The sequence below is a fragment of the Pipistrellus hanaki genome (assembly GCF_964339955.1).
Source record: "Pipistrellus hanaki genome assembly, chromosome: 9".
NCBI lineage: Eukaryota > Metazoa > Chordata > Mammalia > Chiroptera > Vespertilionidae > Pipistrellus > Pipistrellus hanaki.
This window is the reverse complement of record NC_140511.1, coordinates 42116237-42138836: the sequence shown is the minus strand read 5'-3', so window position 1 is coordinate 42138836 and position 22600 is coordinate 42116237. Positions and strand designations below refer to the sequence as shown.

The 22600-nt window shown below is 41.1% G+C and overlaps 1 protein-coding gene across 2 annotated transcripts in view; it reads left to right on the top strand.

Moving 5' to 3' along the window:
- Window positions 1-3104: 3104 nt before the first annotated feature.
- The window catches only part of POLD3 (DNA polymerase delta 3, accessory subunit), a 49083-nt gene continuing 29587 nt past the window's right edge, over window positions 3105-22600 (top strand). Inside the window, exons 1-5 of one of the 2 annotated variants that reach the window (XM_084893404.1) lie at window positions 3105-3331; window positions 4698-4753; window positions 14683-14785; window positions 19240-19279; window positions 20797-20929. In XM_084893404.1, coding sequence (XP_084749530.1) covers window positions 3272-3331; window positions 4698-4753; window positions 14683-14785; window positions 19240-19279; window positions 20797-20929 — 392 coding nt within the window. In that variant the 5' untranslated portion in view covers window positions 3105-3271. The remainder of the gene's footprint in view (window positions 3332-4697; window positions 4754-14682; window positions 14786-19239; window positions 19280-20796; window positions 20930-22600) is intronic. The other variant, XM_084893405.1, reaches the window with a different exon arrangement.

Sequence of the window (22600 nt, the reverse complement as noted above, 5' to 3'; positions counted from 1 at the left end):
GTTTCGGTAACTGTTTTGTACTAATGTTTATAGAATTGATAAGGTGTTTTAGAACAGTGCCTGGAGGCTTATCTCAACTTTCCTTGGACTCCTGCCTCCCCAGCTGTCAGGAAGGTTGACATGTCCTGGTCTTGGTGGCTGTACATTCTATAAGATAGTGTGCCTTGTGTCTACAAGTGTCTGTACAGGTACACATGTTCTCATACAACAGCTTTATTTATTTAATTTACTAATTTATTAATTTATTAAATATATTTTATAGATTTTTTACAGAGAGAAAGGAAGAGGGATAGAGAGTTAGAAACATCAATGAGAGGGAAACATCGATCAGCTGCCTCCTGCACACCCCGCACTGGGGATGTGCCCGCAACCAAGGTACATGCCCTTGACCGGAATTGAACCTGGGACCCTTTAGTCCACAGGCTCATGCTCTATCCACGGAGCCAAACCGGTTAGGGCTCATACAACAGCTAAAAAACAAAAAAAAACAAAAAAAAAACAAAAACAAAAAACCAAAAAGAGGAAATAGTGACATGTGTGCTGTGTACTTTGTCATATATTTTGCATAAAGTGAAAGAAGGGAATACATGGAACCTAACCCTGGAGAACCTGGGTCCAATTCCCTCCACGTTTCCTCTGATCCTCAAGCCGGTTGCCTCTGTTAGGTTCCCATGTACTCTGCGCTTCCCTCACACCGTGTTGCTGTTGACTCCACACAGACAAAATTCCCATGCATGAAAACCATGCTGTGCTCCCCATGGTTGGTCATGTAGGGTCTGGTAGACAAGAGAGAGGCCTTGAGTAATGTTTGATGAATGAATGTCTGAATGATATAGTGCTAAACACCACTTCACAAGTCTGGAGATCCTGACTGCATAGAGGTTGATCTCACTCTTTCCCCAATATTGAGTTCCATCCATATTTTCCATCCCATGCCCTGTCAGAATGATTAGACTCTCTGATGTCAGTTACTTCTGGGATGTCAGCCTTCTGCTTCTTTTTAAAAAAATATATTTTTTATTGGTTTCAGAGAGAGGAAGGAAGAGGGAGAAAGGGATAGAAACATCAATGATGAGAGAGAATCATTAATCCGCTGCCTCCTGCATGGCTTCTCCTGGGGATCGAGCCCACAACCTAGGCCTGTGCCCTGACCGGGAATCGAACTGTGACCCCCCGGGTTCATAGGTTGACGCTGAATACTGGGCCACACCGGCCGGTCTAAACACATTCTTTCTAACACTTGTACCAATTTTCTTGGTTTAAGAAGGCTTGGCACAATAGTTAATATTATTTAACTACTTAAACTTCTTATGGGTGTGAATATACATACAGAAAACTACAGTTGTCAGAGTGTACTGTTAAAGTCATTTTCACAAACTCAACATACCATGAGCCCAGCAACCAGATCGAGAACCAGAATGTTATCCTTTTCTCAGAAGCCTTTCAGCTTCTACCCTCCCAAGGGTAACCACTAATCTGGCCTCTAGAAATCATGTAATTTTTAAAATAGTGGTGATTTAGAACCAAGTTGGACCAGGTACTCTCTACTGCATTATCTGCTTCTGTTGATGTGGGGATAGTATTGAGACTCTGGTCAGTTAACTTGACTTACTAGTATACCCCACTCCTGTGGAGCAATGACAGGAAATGAGTTTCAGTCCCAGCATTACCGCATTAGCCCATGACTTAAAAAAAATCCATGTCTCCTCTCTTAAACCGTGGCAAACTAGTTTATGAAATATGGACAAACACAATCCATTTGCAGAGTTGCTATGAAGATTAAATGAAATTTAACTCTCAAAGCACCTGGTGCAGAGTGCATGGCTATAGCAATGTATAGCCAGTTGTTATTGATTTTTATTGTGTGCAGTCATGATGTGAAAGTTTTATGTATATTATCTTGTTTACTAGAGGTGCGGTGCACAAAATTTGTGCGGGGGGGGGGGGGGGGGCTTCCCCTCAGCCCAGTCTGCACCCTCTCCAATCTGGTACCCCTCAGTGGATGTCTGACTGCTGGCTTTGGCCCAATTCCGCGGATGGGGCCAAAACCGGCAGTTGGACATCTCTCTCACAATTCCGGATCGCTGGCTCCTAATTACTCACCTGTCTGCCTACCCACCTGCCTGCCTGGTCGCCCCTAACTGACCCCAGCTGCCAGCCAGGTCACCCCAAGTGCCCCTCCCTTGCTTGCCTGGTCACTCCTAACTGCCCCCCTTCTCCCACCGGCCTAGTTGCTTCTCACTGCCCCCTACTGCCAGCCTAATTGACCCCAACTGCCCCCTCCCTGTCAGCCTGGTCACCCCCAATAGCCCCCCCCTCCCTTGCTGGCATTTGGTTGTCCTTTACTAACTCCTCTGTTGGTCTGGTTGCCCCACAGCAGGCGTCTGTCTCCCAAATCTCATTTCTTCTCATTGGTCTCTTCTGCCAACATTTCAATCATTAATGATCTCTTTTCTCTTCCCAACAAATATGCCTGCCTCTAGGAACCACTGCCCCTCCCACCCACTCTGGAAAACCCTTCCCTAATTTTGCAATTCTTAGGGATTATAACAAGCAGTGCTTTATGCCAGCTGACATCACTCTACTAAAATTACTTGTTTATTTCCTTATTGTTCACTGCTCTGTCCCCATTGCCTAAGACAGTGGTCGGCAAACTGTGGCTCGAGTGCCACATGCAGCTCTTTGGCCTCTTGAGTGTGGCTCTTCCACAAAATACCACGTGCGGGCACGCACATTCAGTGCGATTGAAATTTCGTGGCCACGTGCAGAAATCGGTTTTCAGCTCTCAAAAAAGAAATTTCAATCGTTGTACTGCTGATATTTGGCTCTGTTGACTACTGAGTTTGCCCACCACTGGCCTAAGACGTGCCCGGAATAGAATAGGTAACTTGACAAATATTTGTTTAATAAAGATATGAAAGGTCAAGGATTATTTTGCCAATTTATAGGTAGAGAGACTGTGGCTTCTGGAGGTAAGGCGTTTTGCCCTGGGTCAGTCACTAAGTGACCCAGGTGAGATTGGAAACCAGGGCTCCACCCACAAACCCTCCGGACCACGCCCATGTTCCTAGCTCCTCCCCTCCGCCCGCTCCCTCTGGCCCCGCCCACTTCTCCTGCGCCGCCTTCGGGACTAATTTGGCCCTCGGCCGGCCACCGTAGCGCGTCGCCCCGGTTGCCCGGGGAAACGACCGGGATCCGCCGGCTGGGAGGAAAGACGTTTCCCGCCGGCGGGAGCTGCGGTAGTGGCGGCGGCGTTGGGGAGCTCCAGACCATGGCGGACCAGCTTTATCTGGAAAACATAGACGAGTTCGTCACGGACCAGAACAAGATCGTGAGCAGCTGGGGCTGGGGGACGCGGGCGGGCGCGCGCCTGGGGTCCTGGGCCCCGCGAGGGCGGCGGCGGGACCTGGCTCCCTCCCTCGGCGTGGGTTCTCGTGGGGGGCGGGACAGGGGAGACAGGTCCCCAAGCTGGTGCCCCCCGGAGAGCGAGAGCTCGCGGGGAGGTCTCGGGGTCCGCCCGCAGGTCCTCGCCCCTCGGGTGGGCCGCGGAGGGCGGGGCGTTGGTGGTTGATGTTTCTAAGGCGTCCCCACACCTGTCTGAGAAGGTGGTGGGCGTTTAAAGTCAGACTTGTATGTTTTGCATAAAGTGAAAAAAGGTATTAGGTTACCATCTGTATGTTGGTAACCTACCATCTGTAGGTTACCATCTCATCCACTACATTTGGCTGTATATTGCTATAGTCCACTGCAGTTGAGGAGATTGTAACTGGGTTTAAGTGGTAAGTTGTATAAGCCTCGGACAGTCGGTTTCCTCTTACTGGAAATTTGGTATTGAATCCGGCTTGACCTGTCTCCCAGGGAAGGGAGGAGGAAAGATCAAGTGAGACAATGTATGTATGTGCATGCACTGCGGATCCTCATATCATTGCGTTTATGGGCAGTGACCCACCCACAGGTCGGTAGAAAAGGCAGTGGAAGCAGACCGAGGGGCCGAATAACTCTTTTATTTGTGGTTGGTCAAGGACGGGCAGTTTCCCAATTTAGCAAGAAGTCTGTCTCTTGCTCATGTTTTCTCTCATCTACTTCACACTGCCTTTGCCTAACCTGTGTAACACTTTTAATTATTGGAAGCTCAGCATGTAGAACTGGAAGACTTTGCGAGAGAAGAGTAACAGGAGAGTCCAAGGAAGGGTGGAAGGAAGAGCTGGTCTGAGGCCAGGAGTTCCCAATCTAATCTCCACCTCATTCATTCCCTGGCCCCGGTACCACCTGTGCCCGTTAATGCTTGTTTGTAAGGCTGCAGCTGTCCTTAGAGGTCCTGCTGAGTCCTGCACTTCAAAGCAATCTAGCTTCTGAGTGGGTTTTGGTATAGTTTTAGGTGGTGGTCCTCAGAAAGGACAGAATATGGAAAGGGCCTTCATAAAACAAGGAGTGTGAGGAAAACGAGAGCTTTTTTCCTTGCTGTACATTCAGCATTTCTTTTTATATCCTTTGCGTTAATTGGTCTGTGGAACAAACTTCGTAGTATTTGTAAGATATATATCTCCGTCCTGCCTGCCCAGATGGATGGTTCTTGGCAAAACTGGGGTGGCATTAATTATAATTGATAAGGCATAATCATCTAAGACTAGGAATCTTTAGGAGCTTTTAGCCCTCTGGAGTTACTTAAATGCTTAAAAAAGTCCTTCTCTTTGCAGGTGACATACAAATGGCTGAGCTATACACTAGGAGTTCATGTTAACCAGGCTAAACAGTAAGTCCAGTTAACTACTAATTTTAATCATGTTGGAGTTTTTTGTTTGTTTTTTTCTTTTTTTGTTTTGTTTATAGCCTCATAGATAGCCTCTAGGTCAGAACTATTTTTTCCCTGGAAAATGGGAAAGAATACTGTTTTTACTACTTTTGCCTATTATTTAGGAGACAGGTATACCTGTATACAAATGTGTAGTAATAAATTTACTGAATTTATTCATAGTCTTACTCTCTGATTAATGTCACTTCATTATTTCAGATTTATTAAGTGGGCTAGCTAATTCTGTTTACCTCTCAGATTTATATATCTGTTATCTTACATCTTCATTACAATTTCACACATGCTCCTTAGGCCCATCCCTGGGTGTTATTGAAATACCTCCAGAATGAGGTCAGCAGGTGTTTGACACAGCTGTCTAACAGTATAAGACGGGGAGAACCTTTAAGGGAAACCAGAACAGAAATGTTTAGAGTGGCACAGAGCAGTGCCCTTCTTGAATTTTGCTGTTTTATCTTTCCTTGCTGAAAAGGAAAAGAACAAGCTTTTGAATTAACTTCAAAACGTTTTGACTTGCCAATGTTGTCTATGACCCACTTCATCCCACACCACCCTCTACATCTCACACTTTAGCCATATGGCCTTTCTGCTCCTCAAATATGCCAAGCCCATTCTCACCCTGGACATTTCACCATTCCCTCTGTCTGGAATGCACTGCTCCCAGTTGCCATCATCCTTCAGGTTTCAGCTCACATTTCTTTCTTTTTAAAAAAATATATTTTACTGATTTTTTATAGAGAGGAAGAGAGAGGGATAGAGAGTTAGAAACATCGATGAAAGAGAATCATCCATCAGCTGCCTCTTGCACACCCTCTACTGGGGATGTGCCCGCAACCAAGGTACATGCCCTTGACTGGAATCGAACCCGGGACCTTTCAGTCCACAGGCCGACACTCTAGCCACTGAGCCATACCGGTTTTGGCCTCAGCTCACATTTCACACATTACTTCTTGGGACAGCTCTCCCCTAATGCTGTATTTCAGGTATCCCCACCCCTCTCTCTCCCTCTCTGTCATATGTATTTATTTTGTACTTTTTAAAAACACTCGAACTTTATTGAGATAGAATTCACATGCCATACAATTCATCCACTGAAAATATATAATTTAGTGGTTTTTAGTATATCCGAAGAGTTGTACAGTTAATTTTAGAACATTTTCATCAGCTCCAAAAGGAATCTTGTATTCATTTAGCAGTCACTCACCATTTCCCTGCAATTTTGCCTGCCTCCTCTACCCCAGTTCTAAGCAACTACTAATATATGTACTATATATTTCTGTCTGTAGATTTGCTTATTTGCATTTCATATAAGTGAAACCATGTAATATGTAAACTTGTGTACTTGGTTTCTTTCACTTAGCATAATGCTTTCAAGGTCTGACCGTGTTGTAGCATATCAGGACCGTAAGTCCTCACTTAACATCATCTGAAACGGCTTCTAAGGAAACTAGTTTCACCATAGGCTAAATGATATAATAAACAAGAGTTAAGTTCCTCCAGTATGTCATCAAACTGATAATTAAATGACCTTAGTAGATTGAAGACCTGCTGTACTTCATTCCTTTTTATGGCTGAATTATTCCATTATGTGGTGTTACTAGTTTCTTAGGGCTGCTATAACAAAAGCACTACAAACTTGGTGGTTTAAAATCACAGGATTATGTTGTCCCACAAGTTCTGGAGGCTAGAATTTAGATGTCAGCAGGGCCACACTCCCTCTGAAGCCTGTAGGGAAGGATCCTTCCTTGCCTCTTTCTAGCTTTTGGTGGCTTGCTCGCAGTGTTTAGCATTCTTGGCTGCATGACCCCAGCCTCTGCCTTTATGTCACATGGCATTTGTTGTCCCTCTGTGTTTGTTTCTTCACATGGTCAGTTTATAACAATACCACTCCACCCTCCTCTGGAATGACCTCATCTTAACTGATTATAAGTGCAAAGATCCCATTTTCAAGTAAGGTCACATTTTGAGGTTCTGATGGTTAGGAGGTCGACATAACTTTTTTTGGGAACACACTTCAACCCAGAATATATGGATGAACCATATTTTGTTTATCCATTCATCAGATGATGTGCATTTAGGCTGTTTCCACATTTGGGTGTTACAAATAATGTGACCATAAACATTTAAGTATAAGTTTTTGTGGAGACATGTATTCTCAGTCTCCTAGGATTGGAATTCCTGGATCAGATGACAAATCTATATTTAACATTTTGAAGAACTACCTGATTGTTTCCAAAGTGGTTATGCTATTTAATAATTTCACCAGCAATGTTTGAGGGTTCCAATTTCTCCATATTCTTTTCAACTCTTGATGATCTGTCTTTTTTAGTCATTCTAATGGGTGTGATGCGGCATCATGGTTTTGATTTGCAATTCCCTAATGACTAATGGTGTTGATCATCTTTTCATGTTCTTAGCCATTGGTATATCTTTGGAGAAATATTTATTCTGATCCTTTGGGTTTTTCATTGGGTTATTTGTGGTTGTTTTTATTTTTTATTGTTGAGTTGTAAGAGTTTTTTTATATATATATTCTGGATACTAGACCCTGATCAGACACATGATTTGCAAAAAATTTCTTCCATTCTATGGGTTGTCTTTGTACTATGTTGATGGTGTTCTTTGAAACACTAAAGTTTTTATTGTTGAAGAAGTCCAATATATTTCTTTCTGTTGCTTGTGTTTTCTTATAGTGTCAAAGAAGGCTTTACCTAACACAAGGTCAAGAAGATTTACTTCTGTTTTATTCGAAGAGTTTAGTAGTTTTAGTTCTTACACCAATAATTATCACTATATTTAAGGTTTTTGTGTATCAAGTGCTTGTTAACATGTTAAAAGTGCATCAGTCCTCACAATAAGGCTACTCTGTCATTTTCAAGTTAGGTGGTGTACAGTGAGAATAACTTATCTCTGCTCCGTGATGTCTGGTGCCTCAGCTGAGAATCCTCAGTGTCTGGAGCTCTGACATCTGTAGGCTTCTTTGTGCCTCGAGTTGATGCTGGCCTTTGGCTGAGGCTGTTGACCAGACATCGCATGTGGTCTGTTTATGTGGCCCGGGCTTCCATCACAGCATGGTGGCTCTGGGTAGTTGGACTTCTTACACAGCAGCTTGGGACTGTAAAAGCTAGTATTCCAGCACAGGGCAGATGCTAACTGTCTCAAGGGTCAAGAGTTTCATGTCCACTTTATTCTTTTGGTTGAAATGAATCACTAGCCCTCTCAGATTCAAGAGGAGGGGATGGAGTCCACCTCTTTGGGTGGACATAGAAGAGCATGTGGGATGGGCGACATTGTTGTAGACATTTTTGGAAAAAACAGTATGCCACATTGTACCTTTAGTGCTTGGCACATAATAGGCACTAATAGATATTTGTTGAATATTAAGAATTATGCTAGATATTTTCACAAATATTTATCTCACATAATCTCATTTACAATCCAATGTAATGAATGTTATCAATCTCTCTTTACAGTTGAGAAAATTGAGACTTGAGTGTCCTGTCACCTTTTCTTATTTTACCTATAAGTAGTTATTTTATTTTTAAATGTATTTTATTGATTTTTTACAGAGAGGAGGAGAGAGGGATAGAGAGTTAGAAATGTCGATGAGTGAGAAACATCGACCAGCTGCCTCTTGCATACCCCCTACCAGGGATGTGCCCGCAACCAATGTACATGCCCTTGACCAGAATCGAACCTGGGACCTTTCAGTCCCCAGACCGATGCTCTACCACTGATCCAAACTGGTTTCTGCATAAGTAGTTATTTTTAACATTTGAAATATTCTCATTTTATTTTTTAAATTTTTATTGAATTTATTGTAATTACATTGATTAATAAGATGATATAGGTTTCAGGTGTACATTGTATTGTGTGTTCACCACCCAAAGTCAAGTTTCCTATTACTATTTATCCCCCCCTTTATCCTCTGCTACCTCCTCCTCTTCCCCATGGAAATGATCATACCGTTGTCTGTGTCTTTAATTTTTTGTGGTTTGTTTTTTGCTTAATCCCTTCGCTTTTTTTCACCTAATCCTCAACTCCCCTCCTCTCTGAGCTGCCAGTCTATTCTCTGTATCTATGAGTCTATTTCTATTTTGCTTGTTATTTTATTTGGTTCATTAGATTCCACATATGAGGGAAATACTGTATTTGTCTTTCTCTGATTGGCTTTTTCTATAGTGGAAGCATGTAAAGTATCATTGCTGGCACTGAAGGCAGTGATTGGGCCTGATTGGTACTGATTTGCTTGGATTTATTAAGAAGTTTTTTTTTTTTTTTCCAGTTCTTACTATTTATTTAGTATTATTTTAGGCTCTGTCATAAAACAGCAAACCTGATAGACAAGGTCCTTTTCATCATTGATATATAATATACAAGATAATTTCAAGTTGTAAAAATACTGTGAAGGAATTCAATAGGGTTAGGGGAGGCAGTATCCCTATACACTGTAATTGTCCTGGGAAAAATTATGGGTGAAACTAATCAGGAGGGAAATTAATAAATTAAAATGAGATGGTAGTTAATCATATTTGTAGGAAGGGCATCTTATAAGAATTCATATATATTTGCACTCATTTAAGATTATTTTGCGTATTTTGTTTAATCAAATTAGATAAACATGTTTTAGAGACGGTCTGCAGAATGACATTTTTCAAAAAGGGTTTTTGCAGTTTTGACCTCCCTGTTAAAGACCTGGAGTTGATTTGGAGAGAGAAATACTTAGAGGATGTTTGTGATGATAGAGTTGTAGATAAAAGATTTAGTCAGCAAGTTTGAGAGCATATTGGGCATGGTACCTGTCTATCATTTCTTCTATTAGATGGTCCTAACTACCATAAGTAAACCAAAATATTAATGAATTTGTGTTACCTTATTTTCTCTAATGCACTTGCTGCATGGAAGGAAACACTAAAGAGAACAAAATAGAGCGATCAATAAAAATGCTAACTATGGTACAATTTTGTCCTTAAGGAGCTTGTAGCCTACTAGGGGTGGCAGATATATAAACAATTAGAAAACAGTGGGGTGAGTGCTTTAATAGCAGATATGGGATAGACTCTGTCAGAGCTTAGATGGAGGGGTGTCCTGCTGGCCTGGGTTTTAGGGAAGGCTTCACATAGGAGGTGAGGATTGAGCTGCTGTCTGGATAAGGAATTAGGTAGGTGAGGCCTGGGCAGAGCATTCCGGCAGAAGAAAGGGAATACAAAGGAGCAGTGGGAACTGCAGAATGTTTCATGATGTTACCAGGCAGGGGACCTGGCCCGGAACATGTCTGCCTGCCTAGGGCCAGTCTGTAGTGTGTGGGTTCTTGACTTCGTGCAGTAAAAATTTCACAGCATGAGTTCAGGTACATTTGTTAAAGCTGAGAACAGTGAACTAAGGAAGAGCTTAGCATAGAAAAAGCAAAGGAGAGCCTAGGCTGGGCTGCTCTAGCTCACTGGGAGGTCAGAGAAAAGGGGGCTTTGGAGACAGGCTCAGGGGTTAGCCATTTCCCATTACTTACCTGGTTGCAAGTCCTTTGGGGACCCTTAGAGTTTAGGAGATGCGTGCCTCTTGGGGAAGAGGAGGAGAATGGGGAAGGCGAGGGCGTGCTCCCCAAAGGGGGGAGCATGAGCTGGGTCCTTTGCCTTGAGGGTTTTTCTCTATTGTAGGTGGGAATCTTAGGAGAGGTCTCAGGAGAGGGTTTTAGTAGAATATTCACTAATTTTCTAGGTGTGCTTCATCAGGGTCACGTTCTTACTGATTGGTCAGTACCAGGGCAGGCGGTTGTTAGTCATTACAATTGGTCCTGATGTCATCCACCTGATTTTGCTGCTTTCTAGGCTTGGAGCTGAAATACACCTGAGGCCTAGGAAGGTGACCTTCTGTATCTGGCTGTAAATTGCTTTCCCAGTTTGTTCAGCTATCTGCCTCAGTTTACCCACTCTACTTGCCAAGGAATCTTCCTAGCTCCTTACTGTGCTGCCTCAGTAAGGCTGACAATAGTGTGAGTGTGAGAGATTGGTGAGAGAGATGGGGGTCCAGAACAAGAATCGTCTTGCTAGGGAGTTGGAGTTGATGTAGAGCTACTGAAAAATTTTGATGAAAGTATAATACTAAAGGCAAGAATACCAACTACTTTTTCAACATCATGTAATGACTAACCCCCATCTGAGACTTAACAAGCCCCAAAAGCTAACTCCTGTTTTCTGCCTCCAACATTTACTTCTGCTTTTCTACATCTCGGAGAATGACAACTTTATTCTTTGAGCTAGTTAGTTCAATCATTCATAACTACTTTTTCTCTTATACCCATCAGGAAATACTGTTGTTTTCCCCTTTATGTTCTCCCAGAATTTTCCCACTAATTTACTACTTTCATTGAGGCCACCCTCATCTGAGCCGCCATCATCTCTAGCCAGGGTTACTGCAGTAGCCTCCAGACTCGTCTCCCTGCTTCCTTCCTTACCCATCACCAGTGTGTTCACCAGTGTATTTTATACACAGCAGTCAGAGTGGACCCTTCTTAAAAGTGAGGTCATAGTATTTCTGCTCTAAACCTTCTGATGACTTCCTTGCTTCCATTTCTACATAGGGCCACAAAGCCCTGGCACTTGGCTGTCTGTGCCACCACTGTTCTTCCTCATTCTGCTTCAGCACACTTGCCTCCTTTCTGTTCTTCCGACCTTGCCTACACTCTTGCCTCAGAACCTTTGTATATGCTGTTCTCTCTGCCTGGAACATTATTCCCCAAGATATCCACAGTGGTGGCTCCCTCACTCCCTGCAGGGCTCTGCTCACGAGGCCTTTCTTAATCACCTTATATAATACTAGAGGCCCGATGCACGAAGATTCGTGCAGGAATGGGCCTTCCTTTCCCTGGCTGCTGGCACCGCCTTCGCTCTGGCCGGAGCCGCCTTTTTGCTCCCGCCGGGAGCCACCTTTCTGCCTTCCCATGCTGCCCAGAGGCCAGGAGCGGCTGGGGTGGTGCAGAACAGCTGCGACATAAGTGTCCCACCCCTGGCCACTCGGTGCCTGTGTATGCAAATTAACCTGCCATCTTTGCTGGGTTTATTTGCATACTCCTGATTGGCCGGTAGGTGTCGCAAAGGTACAGTCATTTAGCATGTTGCTCTTTTATTAGTGTAGATAGCAGAAGTTCTTCTCAGGCACTCTCTAATCTTACTTTTCCCTCTATAGATTTGCTACCATTCAATATATATTTACTTATTTGTTTGTCTCTCTTTTCTGCAGTGTAAGGTCTAAAAGGTTAGGAACTTTGCTTTGTTATTGCTCTCTCCCTAAGGCACAGAACATGAACTGGCCACTCAGTAAAATTTTGTTAACCTAATGACTTGATTTGCATTTTCCTGTGGCAGCCTTGTGGATAATGAAGGGGAAGGGGTGCAGAATTGACACTTGGGCCGAAACCGGTTTGGCTTAGTGCAGGGGTCTTCAAACTACGGCCCACGGGCCACATGCGGCCCGCAGAGGAGTCTGATCCGGCCTGCCAGGTTTTTTGGGCAGTGAGCGCAGCCGAGGTGTTACAGTAGGAATTAGTAGTTCATATAGTCCGGCCCTCCAGCTCTCTGAGGGACCGTGATCTGGCCCCCACTTTAAAAAGTTTGAGGACCCCTGGCTTAGTGGATAGAGCGTCGGCCTGCGGACTGAAGGGTCCTGGGTTCGATTCCGGTCAGGGGCACATACCTTGGTTGTGGGCACATCCCCCGTGGGGGGTGTGCAAGAGGCAGCTGATCGATGATTCTCTCTCATCGATGTTTCTAACTCTCTATCCCTCTCTCTTCCTCTCTGTGAAAAATCAATAAAATATATTAAAAAAAAAAAAAAAAAAGAATTGATACTTGGAATTGAAATAGTCCAGTCAAGAGATTTAAAGGGCATGGAATCAAGAATTACTTGGGAAGGAGAATTGACTAGATTTGGCAACTCACTGGAAAGGGAGAAGTGAAGGATAATGACTCCCAGATTTCTGGCTTGGGTGGCTTAGGCAGATGTTGTTGTCAGGAATTAGTGAAGCCATGGGGATGAATGAAATAGACCAATCATCCTGGTTGGCCCAGGACTGTTGATTTTAGCACCAGAAGTCTATGCCTCAGGAAACCTCTCAAATCCAGGCAAACCCAGATGATTGGTCACTAATATACAGAGTAAAAAGATAGCCAAAGACAGAGCTTTGACTATTACGGAAAAGGAGGAGGTAATTAAGTCTGTGCGGGAAATGGAGCAGGGCAGTTTGAGGGGTGGGTAGCAGGGGACTCATTGGGGCACAGGATTAGGGAAGCTAAGAGAGCAGATGCTTGAAGAAGAGAGTGGTCAACAGGATAGGGTTGAGTTTCCCTTGGAATTTTTGAGTTTGAGTTTCTAGCTGTTCTTGGCAGAAGTATGACATATTATAGAGAATCTGTATATATTTCTTGAAATAAAAGATAGAAATGATATATCTCTTTTGTTGTTTTTGTTAATCTGTGAGTTACTGAGGGGAGCCAACCTCTGATACGTGTTGGATCATAAGGATAAAGTGAATTTAGGGATGTTACTGAAAGCAACATTATTTCTACAGCAAGCTTTGACAGTCTCGGTTTAATGGATACTCTGAGCACTGGGCAGTGGGAGTAAGCTGTTCATTCTGCAGTTCTGAAAGAGCATTGAATCAATGATTATAAAACTGGAATTTCAAAGCTGGACATTCGTGATCAGCGGTTCTTAATGTTTTAGGACCCTCTTGAGAAACTTTTGAGAACCCTGAACTGTCTCCCTGCATAGAGGCACATTTTACCTCCCAGTTTGAGGGGTGGAGGGTTATAGATGGCCATGGAATCCCATGGTGAAAGAATCACTAATCTGTCTAGTACCCTCCTGTTTATACCTCAGGATATTAACCTGTTAACCGAGCAGGACCTATAAATACGTCAAACGTAAACAATATCGGGAACGGGTAGGACGTATGAATATGTCCTTGAAATACTATATGTTGCGCCCCGAGAGGGACGGTACATATTTTTTGTAATTTTTAAAAAAAAAATATTTTATTGATTTTTTACAGAGAGGAAGGAAAGGGGAGGGATAGAGAGTTAGAAATATCAATGAGATGAGAGAGAAACATCCATCAGCTGCCTCTTGCACACCCCCCACTGGGGATGTGCTGGCAACCAAGGTACATGCCCTTGACCAGAATCGAACCCGGGACCTTTAGGTCCGAAGGCCGACGCTCTATCCACTGAGCCAAATCGGTTTCAGCTATTTTTTGTAATCTTTATCATTGTTTGTAAAATTTATAATTTTTTAATTCGACGTATCCATTTTTTTTGTCGGTATTCTTTTCTATTTTTTTTGTAATTTTGTATTTTCCTTTGTGCTTTATATATATAAATAAACGAATATATATATATTTCATTTATTTTCATTAAGTATAAATAAAAAAACAATATGAAATTACGTCCTCCGGGCGTGACGTACTGACACGTCCTAGTGAAAGAGTACGCGCCTGTTACAGGTTGCGTCATTAAAAAGGGAACTCCCCAGTTAACAGGTTAAGAGGCCTAGAAAAATTAACTTATCCAGAATCACATAGTGACTGAACTTATTCTTGGTTGAGTGTTCTGTTCATTATATGTCATCGGTTTATTGCAGGTTCACTCTCTCTGGGCCTACTACTAGATTTCTTTTATTTCAGTATGAACTGGGTCACTGTGCCAACTCAGTAAGTGACCCCAGTCTAACTCTCTTTCCATAGACTGAGCAAAAATTCTGTAGAAAATTTGATGAACTGCCAGATTTAATATACCTAACTTTCAAGTCACAAATTAAAAGTTGATGAGGTAAAAAAAAGCTCTTACTAATGGCTTTATTGTGCCTTTTGTTTGGAACAGGATGCTGTATGATTATGTTGAAAGGAAGCGAAAGGAAAATTCAGGAGCCCAACTGCATGTCACCTATTTAGTGTCTGGCAGTCTTGTTCAGAACGGACATGTGGTAAGTTCTCAGAATCTTATAATGAGCTTAAATATGTTTGAGCTATCAACGTTAAATAACATGGAGTGGGGGAAAGGGGAACACATTTTTAGTATTATGGAAGTTTTGAAAAGCTACCTGTAGGTGATTATTTTGAATTTTAGACTAAACTTAAAATTCTGAGAAGTTTTGGTTATATCTTGGCTGTGATGCAAAGGCTATAACATTATTAGCAGTTTTTCTAGGCAGCAAGACATTAGGAGACTGCTTCTGTTACTTCTCTTTTTTCCTGTTGAAGATGTATTAGGGCAGTGGTCGGCAAACCGCGGCTCTGGCCCCTTGAGTGTTCTAAAGCCACTTCTTCAAAATAGACTCGCCCAGGCTGAAAACCGACTTCTGCGCGTGGGCCACGGAGTTCCATTTGCACTGTACGTGCGCACCTGCACGTGGTATTCTGTGGAAGAGCCACACTCACGGGGCCAAAGAGCCACATGTGGCTCATGAGCCGCGGTTTGCCGACCACTGTCTTAGGGAAAAATTCTAAGTGTTCACATATCTTCTGGAGCAGAATATAAGGTTAAGAATTTATGTTTTAAGATCAAGTTTTAGATTTTTATTCTAAGACACTTAAGCAGAGGTTCTTAGTTGGGAACTTTGCACGGTCTTTGGGATTCAGGAGATGCCTGGAAAAAGCCCTGAAAGTGCATTTACTAGTAGATTGTGTTCCTCAGTGCATTTTTTGAGGCCATTTTTCAAAATGATGTGTAACCGATATCAGTTAAAAAACTTCTATGCTGTGGCTTGCTTATAAAGGCCTTTTATTTTTAAATTTAAGATGGAATTTAAGTTCTGCCAATATTTCTTTTTAAGCAGCAGAATGCTTCCAAATGAAATCTTTAGAATCCTAATATAAAAAATACTCTGAGAGTAGGGTGCCGTAGTTGAAGTGACTGTGAGGATTTTGAAGCCCTGTATTCACCCCCCTCAGCCCCACAGGGCAGCTCTGTGGAACCCTTAGAATGATCATGTGTGGATGATGTTACCCTTTTTTTTCCTAAAGAGAGCCTTCCTATGGGAAGGCAGAATATTAAGCATAATTTTCAGGTTTTGTTCTTTTTCATTTCTTCTTTAAGTTTTAAGTGTTTCTAGAAAGAAAAAGATACGTTAGAGACTTTGTATGGATTTTTAACAATACTGCTTATTTTTCCAGTGACTGTGATTATTGTAAAAAATGTTTAATGAGCCAAAACCGGTTTGGCTCAGTGGAGAGAGTTTTGGCCTGCGGACTGAAAGGACCCGGGTTTGATTCCGGTCAAGGGCATGTACCTGGGTTGCAGGCACATCCCCAGTAGGGGGTGTGCAGGAGGCAGCTGATTGATGATTCTCTCTCATCAATGTTTCTAAATCTCTATCTCTCTCCTTTCCTCTCTGTAAAAAATCAATAAAATATATTTTTAAAAAATGTTTAATGATACATAGAAAGTAAAAGCCTCCCTGTAATCTCATGCCCGAGAGTCTCCTAAAGAACTATTTGCAGATTTCAGTGGGACATTTGGTTGGTTCTTTTTGTGTTGTTAGAGGTTGTCACCCTGATCTATCCTTTATGAAATTCCCTACCAGCTTTTTTCATCTAATGATTTTTCCTGAGATTGGATTTTTATTATTGCCTAGATCATTAATTCACAAAATGGTGGTACTCTACTTCTGTCATTCTTTCTGCATGCTGGAATTTTTCTATAAAGAAGAACTTGTTCTCACTAACCAGCCATATTTTTCCTTTTTTCTAACTGCAAAAAAGCAAGGGGGCTTACCCTCAGCCAGGCTCTGGGTTTGTGCATACTGAACTTACTCCTGTGTCCTCCTTTTAATGGGAACCAACTGAATTGGAGCTCTAGTCTGGTGTGTGTTGTTTTAGCATCTGAAAGCTAGTATTTCCACTGAGTTGTTTTTATGCATTTTTTAATTTTTATTTTTTCATTTTTTTTTTTATTTTTTAAATATATCTTATTGATTTTTTACAGAGAGGAAGGGAAAGAGATAGAGAGCTAGAAACGTCGATGAGAGAGAAACATCCACCAGCTGCCTCTTGCACACCCCCTACCGGGGATATGCCCGCAACCAAGGTACATGCCCTTGACCGGAATCGAACTCGGGACCTTTCAGTCCGCAGACGGATGCTTTGCCACTGAACCAAACAGGTTTCGGCGTTTATGCATTTTTAATATCCCAAGAAGCAGCAGATAGTCACACTGAGCTCCCTGGGTTGTCCAAATTTTTTCCTGAGGATAGAAATTATCTTAGGGCTCTTACTACAAAGTTGCATAGGTTTGAGTGGTTAGTTCCTAATGCTTTTTTTTCTCTTATGCTCTGTAATTTTTATTATACAGCTTTGCAGAATATGTCATTTTTAAGAATGCCTGTTTTGTTCAGATTTACAATTACATTTTTTAAAAGAAGGCTATTTGATTTTATATTGCTCTTTTATGATGTGAATTTTGGTGGTTCTTATAGTAACATAAATATGTGTCTGCTTTAGCTAAATATGTATGATTTAGAAAAGCAAAACCGATATTTTTAGTAACAATATAATTACTGAAAATGGTTTCACTTCTTTGTAGTCGTTTTTGTCTGTAGTATATCCTATTGGAGATAAACAATCAGTCTGTTTCAGAATCACTTGAAATAATTTCTCTCTGTAGTTAAACCACCAACTAGTTATATTCATATTACCCTCCTTTTTAAAATAATTTTCATACATTACATTGTATCTTGCACTTTGCTTTTTTTACTTAATAGTAGATCCTGAGCGTCACTCCATAATAGTTACAGAAATATTCTGCATTCTTTTTATAGCCACATGATCCTACATCCTATATAATAAAAGCCTAATATGCAAATTGTCCCCTCGACCAGAGTTCAACCAGGGGGTGGGGTCAGCAGCCCTGGTGGCAGGCAGCCAGGGGAAGGGAGACCCCCACCCCTGCCGGCAGCCACTAGGGACCCTACCCTTGCACAGATTTTGTGTACTGGGCCTCTAGTTAATAGACATTCCTTAGTTCAGTGGTTGGCAAACTCATTTGTCAACAGAGCCAAATATCAACAGTACAACGATTGAAATTTCTTTTGAGAGCCAAATTTTTTAAACTTAAACTTCTTCTAATGCCACTTCTTCAAAATAAACTCACCCAGGCCGTGGTATTTTGTGAAAGAGCCACACCCAAGGGGCCAAAGAGCCGCATGTGGCTCACGAGCCGCAGTTTGCCGACCATGGCCCTAGTTTATTCAGCTGTCCCTTATTGATAGTTCTTTGAGTTATTTATAATCTGGCTATTACTAATAGTGCTATAGTGAATAGCTCAGTGTGTATGTGTTCTCTATATTTTTTGCCAGTGTGTTTAAAGGTTACATTCCTAGAAGTAGGATGTTTTGTACTTTGTTGGGTATTGCCAAATACCTCTCTATTCCTAGCAGCAGTGTTACGTGAATGCCTGTTTCCACACAGCACTTGTCATATGTTTCGGGGTTATTTGCATTTCTTTTTCTGTGAACTGTCTGTTCATACATCTTGCTCATTTTTTAAAGGCTTACTAGTGTTTGTTTTCTCTATTTTAGAAGCCATATATTAACCCTTTGTGATGTAACAGACATTTTTTTCTACGTTATCATTTGTCTTTGTACTTTGGTTAAAGTTTTTATTTATTTATTGTTTTTATCTAAAAGTTGTCAGTTTTTATGGATTATTTTCATTATTTTTGAATTTTGAGTTGTAGTTAGGAAACTTCTCCATTCTCAGATTGTATTAGTTTATTGAAGAATTCACTCATATTTTCTTCTAGTGCTTATATAATTTCATTCATTCGTTTGTTTTTAATCCTCAGCCAACGATATTTTTCCATTGATTTTGTTAGAGTGGGAGAGAGAGGGAAAGACACAGAGAAATATCGATGTGAGAGAAACACATTGATTAGTTGCCTGGACCGGGGAAGAGTCTGCAACCTAGGTACATGCCCTTAACTGGAATCGAACCCCAGATCCTTCGGTCTGCAAGCTGACGCTCTATCCACTAAGCCAAACTGTCTAGGGCTGGTTTCATTCTTTATATTTAGATCTCAGATCCATTACGAATTTATTGTTTGTTTGGTGTGAGAGACATCCAATTTTTATTGGGTTCTATGTGATTAAACTAATTCTCATTACATTATCAGTTAAAAAGTTCTCTTTTCTTTGCACTGATTTGCGATGTTGTGGGTTTAAAAAAATTGTATTGATAATTATATTCTATCACTCTTCTTAACCTCATTGAGAAGTTTTAATATAAGCAAGTTAAAATGAGTATAACTATTAAACTGTAACAATATATTTTCAGGGATACTTAATGTTCCTAATTTTATATTCAAGTGCAATTGAATTTTTGGCTAGGAAACTTTAAAATTGCAAGTTACACTTAACATTAATGAAGTGTTATTTCCTTATAGTGCCACAAGGTTGCAGTAGTGAGAGAAGATAAATTGGAAGGTAAGTGTTTTAGCAATTTAGAAAGTTTTTACTCTTATGGCATCAATATAGGTACACTAAAAAGAAAAAAATCTGCCTCTAACATTTGCATACAATATAGTTAGCTATTTAACTGAAGATCTGTATATGCTTTTTATAAGTAGTTTCTGAAACTTTAAAATATACAACATCTGCCTAACTTCCCTCTTTTAAGGTCAATAGCTGCTAACATTTATAAAGCACTTTAATCACAGGATTTCAAAACTCGTGACAGATATACAAAAAACTTTCATGAATACCATATGGAGCACCTCATCAACTGTAAAAAAACAGTAGTCTCTAAATGCGTTGTGTTCTATAACAGTTTTATTGATAGAAAAAATATCTTTTCTAAAATCAGAAAGACTTAATATAATTTCTAAATTAAATTTGTCTACCTGTTTCAAAACTATGCTATTGTTCTATTTTTAAAAAACTCAATTCAGAGGAATTGTATAATAGTCAATGGGCTCCACATGATCTTGGACTTATGCCTCAAGACAAAAGCAGCATTATTGTACTTTTAAAAAAATTATTATTTTAAAAAAATCGGTACTCAAGAATATTTTTTCAGTTGATTTTTAGAGTAAAAGGAAGGGTGGAGGAGGAGGGAGAGAGGAAAGGAGTGGAAAGATAGAGGAGGAGAAAGGGAGGAGGGAAGGAGGGACAGAGAGAGAAAAAAAGAAACATCAATGTGAGAGAGACCATTGATTGGTTGCCTCCCACATAGGCCCAGATCGGGGGTGGGGAGGGAACCCACAGCAGAGGTACATGCTTTTGATATGGAATTGAACCCTCAACACTTAGGTCCTCCAACCACAGAGCCAAACCAGCCAGGGCTACACAATTATACTTTATAAAATAAGACTCATTCTGATAGAGTCGTTTTATTACAAATTAATATGATGTATTCAGGGTGGTGGAGTTGGCTACTTCTTTCTTTCTGAGTTCCCACATTGGTAGGCAAAGCAAGATCCATTCAGTTGATACATAGTGAGTGTATACTCTGTATCAAGCTCTGGGCCAGTCACTAGAGAGTTGGAACAAGTTAGGCATAGTCCCTTCCTTTATGGGACCTCAAATTTGTTCCTATGATTTTCTTTTGTGTTTTTCCCTTGCATACTTGCTAAGTATTTGTTATAGAGTTGCTTTCTCGTTATATGCTAGAGTGTAAGACTCTTTCCTGGCTGAAAAAAAAAATCACGGTCATCATCAATCATTCATTAGTATTTACTAAGTGTCCACTGGATGAGTGATACCCTCACAGGTGCTGTGCTTACAACTGACTCACCACCACCACCTACCTTGTCATAATGTCCCTGTTGGAGACAGAAGAGGTGATGTTATACTGTATACTAGTATGTGGCTATTTGGCTTTTTACAGCTTTTTGGACCACCACAGATTGTAAATGGTTTTAATGCAGAAGGGTTTCTTGTTAAAGTTCCCACATGCTATGAAGGTTGTGTGTTAACAGTCTGCTTTTCCTGTTGACTTGTAGCAGTGAAGTCCAAGCTAGCTGTGACTGCCAGCGTCCATGTGTACAGCATCCAGAAAGCCATGCTAAAGGACAGTGGGCCTCTGTTCAATACCGACTATGACATCCTTAAAAGCAACTTGCAGAACTGCAGCAAGTGAGCTCCTTAATGTTCCTTGTGGGCTTCTTTACGAATTGATTTTGTAAGATGTTTACACAGTGGCTGCCTCTTAAGAGTGAATGCCAAGTCTAGTAAAACCCCATTTATCTTGCAGTAAGACACATGCCTGGTTTTATTAGTACATCATAAGGTGAAAAATAGCAGCCACAACCCATATTGAAAACCCCAGTGGACTTCCCATAAATCTATTTCTCATGTATTTATCCTGTCACTGTCACCAGAAATGTTTGTTGTGCCCCCTCATTACTCCTTTACCCTCGTCTCTGCTGGTCTAAATTCTGCCCATCTTTTAAGAACCAGTTCAAACTTCAAAAAACTATTCCTAATTTGATATCCCCCTACCTTCCATCCAAGAGCAATTGATCCTCCATAGCCAGTATTGATCTTGTTCATCCTCAATATCCTTCGTAGCACAGGGAAGTGATGGACTACAATGCATGTGGGTTTTGAGAATTGCTGGTCCTGAGCTTCAGTTGTGGCTTTGCTGCTTCATACTCCTCCATGGCTTTGGACAAATTACTTAAACGCTTTGAGATTTGGTTTCTTCATCTTTAAATTAGATATAGTAATTTAAATTAGATATAGTAATGCCTACTTTGTGGGGTTATATTGAAGGTTCAGGTCAGTTCCCCAGATACATGTTGAATGCCTACTACTTGGATAGATGCTAAGAAAGATAACTTAAATTCATTCAATGAAGATCTGATGTGTACCTACAACATGCTCCACTCTACAGAGTGAATATGGCCCAGTGCCTGCTTAATGCTCTGGTCAAATGGGATGAAGATAGAGATTTTGGAATCAGAGAAAATAGGTAATTAATTGGGTAGACATAGTCACACAGAGAATGCATAGAATGAAAGAAGGACAGAAAGTAAAACTCTAGGTCATAATTACTAGCTGTGTTAACCTTGGGCACTTTAACCTCTGTGCTTCAGTTTCCTCATCAGCAAAATGAAGCTAACCAACCTGACAGGGCTGTAGAGCATGAAATGAATTAATGTATGTACAGTGCTTAGTACTGTGCTTGGCACATAGTAAGCACTTTTTAAGTGATAGCCATTTTTAACGGATTCTCAGAAAAAAAGGGGGCCTGAGAGGGAGCAGCTAGAGATAAGAGGAAAATTACAAGAGTACATGGAATTCTAAAGGCTAAGGAAAGAGTTTCAAGAAGGAGGGACTGGTTGATAATATCAAACCTTGCTGAGAAGCTAAGTAAAATAGGAACTGAAAAATGTCCACTGGATTTAGTGATGGTCTTGGAAAGAGCATTTTCAGTGAAGTGACCAGATTCTGGTCAGCTGAGTCAATATAGATAACTCTTTCTAGAAAACATGACTACCAGTATAAAATGGGAAAAGAGGGAGGTAGCTAAGGAGGAATTGAGACTAAGGAAAGACATACACAGTTTTAAAGTTGAGAGTGCCTTGAACTTGTATTGTTAGGAAAGAGCCATAAAAGAGGAAATGGTTGAAAATACTAGGGAGATGAGATAACTGATAGAGGACAAATAGAGATAGAATTGCCAAACACAATTTCTGTAAGTTCTGTGAAAATCAAGAATGTGTTTATTTTGTTAACCACTCTCTACCCACAATGGTGCCTGGCAGATGATAAGCATTCAATAAATAATTGTTGAATGAACTA